We start from the raw sequence: 4,347 nt of genomic DNA on the forward strand, positions 1-4,347 counted from the left end.
TTTGTAACCTCTCTGTTGGCTGGTTGTTTAATTTCCAAAGTAGGGTTGTCATGGGGAGCTATGATTGCAGAGGGAAAAATGACTAGAAGTCCCTCAGGAGAGGGAGAAAGACCTGATGGAGATGGAGTGCAGAGAGGCAGCCAGGAAAGATGCATTCAACACTGACCTGTACTGCTAAGTAGCTGGGATGTTGCATTCCTAGACAGGACGAGTTGTATTCATAGGTAAAGAGAATTTTGCACCAATACCCATGCAGTATTGGTCTGACCAGCTTGCCAGGCCCCTTTAAGCAAAAACCAGTTTCTCTGCAAATGGTTTTCATGACCATGTATATTAACCCTGGTATCCATGTGATGCTGAGCAGGCTTAGTGGGGGTAACCTGAGCCTTCCTGCCTCCCGACTGAGTGTTACAGGGCATCAGTTCCTGGTGTGGCTGTGCTGGGCTGTCCTTCTTACATAGAAAGTCTGGGTAGTCTCTACTCTTGATACAGGGGATCAAAAAGCAACCTGCATTTAGCATGTTTCATTTCTTAGGTTTCAGGTTTTTCATTTCTCATTTCAGAGAAACTTAGCTGATCTTTCCATTCGTCAAAAGGATCATGGCAGGTGAATGGACCATTCAGGTGAATTATTCTGCAAATTGTCTTGCTTTCACATTTCTTTTATTTCTTTCTTTCCCTGCCATTTCCTTCAGTTGACTATAATTTACAGCTACCTTCCTTCATCTTTTTTTCCATTGCCTGATTAACCTTTTCTTTCTTACAGATGGAGTGTTCTCTCAAAGCTTGAGGCATCTGGCAGGAGTTGTAGCTATAAGTGGGTTGCACTTGCTGTCAGAGGAGGCTGTTGACTTCCAGAGGAGCTGTGCCTCCATATTGTCTTCTCTCAGGTGTGTTTTGGGCTCAGCTGCTTGTGCCATTTTAGAGATTGTGTGGGGCTTCTTTGAAATTAGGTACAAAATATAATTCACTCAGCACACAGCACCAGAAAGGTGCTTTTAGAAAAAAGCTGTCTTGATGTACTGCTTCCTTACCTCTCCTCAAATCCCAAACCACCTGGCTTAGCATCCACGTGGTCATCTTCGTGTATTTGCCATTTAGGCACTGTTTAGTCAGTATTCAGCATTCTCAAACCTTAGGGCCTGGCCTTCATGCTCCCCAAAGCTGTTCCCCAGAGGGAGCCCATACCGATAGCCCTCCACGCTCTCGGTTGGTTTGGATTTTGTGGGGATGGAGTCATGCTGGTAGAGCAACGCTGACTTTATCATCCCAAAGTCTTCCTGAATCTTCATCCCTGAATAGATGGCACCCGAGACATTTTCTGCCATGTGAGTATAGCTCTGAAGGTTTTTCATATCACAGAGGTTGTCGCTGTATTTCAGCGCGGGTGGCTTGTAGGCCTGGTAGGACACCTTGGTGGTGGTGGTGATGACCGTCTGCAGCGGCGGGGCCATGGGAGCAGGGCTGGGGCTGTACCTGCAGGGATAGTCCCCACTGCAGTAAGCGTGGGGAGCACTTGTTGGCATCTGCCCGTAGTCACTCCGGTCTCCGCTGCTGGTTTTTCCCCACACTGGTTTCAGTCCATAATGTCTGCCAGCGTTATCAAAGCTCTTATCATGGGTAGTCACAGCACTGTAGTGAGACCCGTTCAGACTGAGGGGGTCTGCATCAATGGCAGGACTGGCCAGCTCTTTGTAAAATGTTGGGTAAGGACTCGAGCTTATAAAGGTAGGAACTCCAAACTCGTAACTGCATGGCCTGGGCATGTAGATCCTTGGATTTGGGCATTTAGGGTATGGAGATAGCTGGTCCTCTTGGAAGCTGGCTGAGTCATAAGGTGCCTTGTAGAGGTCTGTGTTCTGCAGTGAAGGGTAAGACTGGGCTGGAATCGAAAAATTGGTGTCTGTGAAGATACCAACTCTTTCTGGGCCATCCATGCAGTGAAAATTCTGTAGGTTATTGGTGTAACCACTGCTGTCATGATACCTTCCTGCCTGGCAAGGAGAAGTAGATCTTTAAGATTCAGGAATCAATACTGCCCACACACGTGTCTCAATACTTGTGCTATTGCTCCTTTCAGCCCCAAATTAACAGGTGTAGCATGGTGTAAATCTTTGTTTTGCCCTGAGATTCCCAGTATGTGCTTATCACACCTTTTTAATTGACAAAAAAACCCCAAACAAAACCAAGTTCATTTATGTCACCTTTTTATTTGACTAATGACTTTGACTTACCTCTGAGTTTAGAGGTCGCTTTTTCTGGGAGTGGTGATAAGAGGACATTTGCTTCTTAATGGCACTTCTTCTTGCCTCTGCCTCCAGTTTACTCTCTGGCCTGGGATGGTCATGGACTCCTTTAGCCTAAATTAGGATTAACAAAGAATTATATGTGAACCTGGAAGGGGGTAATATAAGAGAAAATGCTCCAAGTAGCACAAGAGGTAGTCACAGCATGGTCTGTGGTTTGGCAAAAGAAGAAAGGAAGGACCAATTCATTGTAAAAATAAGTAAATAGAATAAATCATGATTTGGATGTAGATAGAAGGAAAAAGTGAGGGAGAAGTCAGTGAGGACTGCAGAGCTGATGAAGGATCAAAAGTGTTACCTAAGTTTGTGACATTCAGGAGTAGATAATTTGAACTAAGGAGAAAACAATATATGTAAATTTAGTTTGGTTGGTTTTCTGCAGTCCAGTATCTCAGTTTTGCTTTGTAAGTACATATATAAATAGTATAAATAGGCATTAAAGAGGTTTCATGCCACAAGATGACAAATATTCTCTTAAAGCAATACACCTTCTTGAATAGGACTGAAAATTAGACCCTGGAAAACCATCCAAAGATGCTCTGCTATTGAAACATCTATAGGTATACAAATCTATGTAATCAAATGATGAAGCCATGTATGCTACATGTCCTTACTCATTTGTCTGAACAAATCTGCATTTAGTCCCAAATATAAAGTAGGAAGCTAAAAATTGCTTTTAAAACACTGTCCTTTCTCAAGCAGAAATTAACTTCTGAGCAAGGATTTATCAACTTTTTTGATAGGAAAAGTCTTCGAGTTTTGCATGTCTATAAGAGAACATTTGAATAACATAGGTGGGAATCTGGGAATATGGCCAGTTTTCTTCCATTTACTGACTGGAGAACAGAATTCATTGCTGTGTGAGTCAGGGAAAAAATTTATCCAGGATAGAATGTAATCTCATAGAACAGAAACTTTTTGTTTACTTTTTGTTCTAATACTGCAAAAAAAAAAAAAAAATCAACATTAAATTTCAAATTTTAGCTAAGATTCTTCTTTTTTTCTGGCAAGATTTTAATTCCTTCCAAATTCAAAGGCTAGTTTCATATTAAGTAGAATTTTCATGTTTCAGCTTACGTAAATTAAGTAAGGCTTTTTTTCCCATTTATTTTAGTAGAAAATAAATATTTGGGAATAAATATTGGAGAGATTCAGTTGTCATAGGGACCAGGGTGCAAGACAACCTTTTTGTTCATATTTTTGTTCTGTAAACAGGAGAATTTTAGCCATCAATGATATTGTAGTTAAAACTGAATACTGTCAACCCAAGTACAGCTTTTAAAGAGGCAGCCAAGTATTTTTGTTTTATTTGTTCTTGTCATATTCCTACTAAAGAGAAATTCAGTCACGGACCAGACCTCCACCCTGCTCATCATGCTCTGTGTTACGCAGAAAAAGAAAAGGGGGGAGGAAGAAGAAATCTCTCTCTTTACGGGTATTATTTTATATACAAATACAATTTATATAGTGTGCACAAATAAATACGGCTGCTTTTTACCTGGAAAAATATTGCTTTGCCATCAAGCCTCCAGAAGTTCGTGACCGGATAGCCGCTGTGTCCTCGGCAAGGAATCAGCTCGAGGGCAGAGTTACAGTTGGGGCAGGCTTTCTCTGTGAACAGACAGAAACTACTGAAGAGACTGGTTAAGGACAAGGGTGCTGCCTGAGAGTAAACAGAGCTCAAGAGCAACATGGTCAGACTTCTCTAAAATTCAGATTAAAATGTATTGTCCAAGGAAATGCGTCATAGACTAGCAAGCATAACTGAACGGTATGAACTAGAACTGCCCACGAGATACAAATGCTAATAATTTAAAGGATATTAATTCGGATCCCCTTAAGAATTTGCAAACAGACATTGATGAAATTTGGAATTAATCAGTCATTGCAATTATGCCTTAGTCTGCGCGCAAGTAAGAGTGACTCCGGTTTAAAAATCAAGCCCAGATGAAAGAAATGGGGTCCCGTGGGCATGGCAGCTCTCTCTGGGTGCCTGTCACTTTGTTGCTTCTGCCGCGCCTTTTCGCCTATGGGCGGGGGG

General features: G+C 41.9%; 1 protein-coding gene across 1 annotated transcript in view; it reads right to left on the reverse strand.

The window, feature by feature from the left end:
• Positions 1–736: 736 nt before the first annotated feature.
• Positions 737–4,347, reverse strand: part of GCM2 (glial cells missing homolog 2) — a 5,393-nt gene continuing 1,782 nt past the window's right edge. The window contains exons 3-6 of the mRNA XM_008630921.2: positions 4,307–4,325; positions 3,805–3,917; positions 2,235–2,360; positions 737–1,994 (exon numbers count right to left, since the gene is read on the reverse strand). Of these exons, the coding sequence (XP_008629143.1) occupies positions 1,113–1,994; positions 2,235–2,360; positions 3,805–3,917; positions 4,307–4,325 (1,140 nt within the window). The 3' untranslated portion in view covers positions 737–1,112. The remainder of the gene's footprint in view (positions 1,995–2,234; positions 2,361–3,804; positions 3,918–4,306; positions 4,326–4,347) is intronic.

The sequence above is a fragment of the Corvus brachyrhynchos genome, unplaced genomic scaffold (assembly GCF_000691975.1).
Source record: "Corvus brachyrhynchos isolate BGI_N302 unplaced genomic scaffold, ASM69197v1 scaffold43, whole genome shotgun sequence".
NCBI classification, from domain to species: domain Eukaryota; kingdom Metazoa; phylum Chordata; class Aves; order Passeriformes; family Corvidae; genus Corvus; species Corvus brachyrhynchos.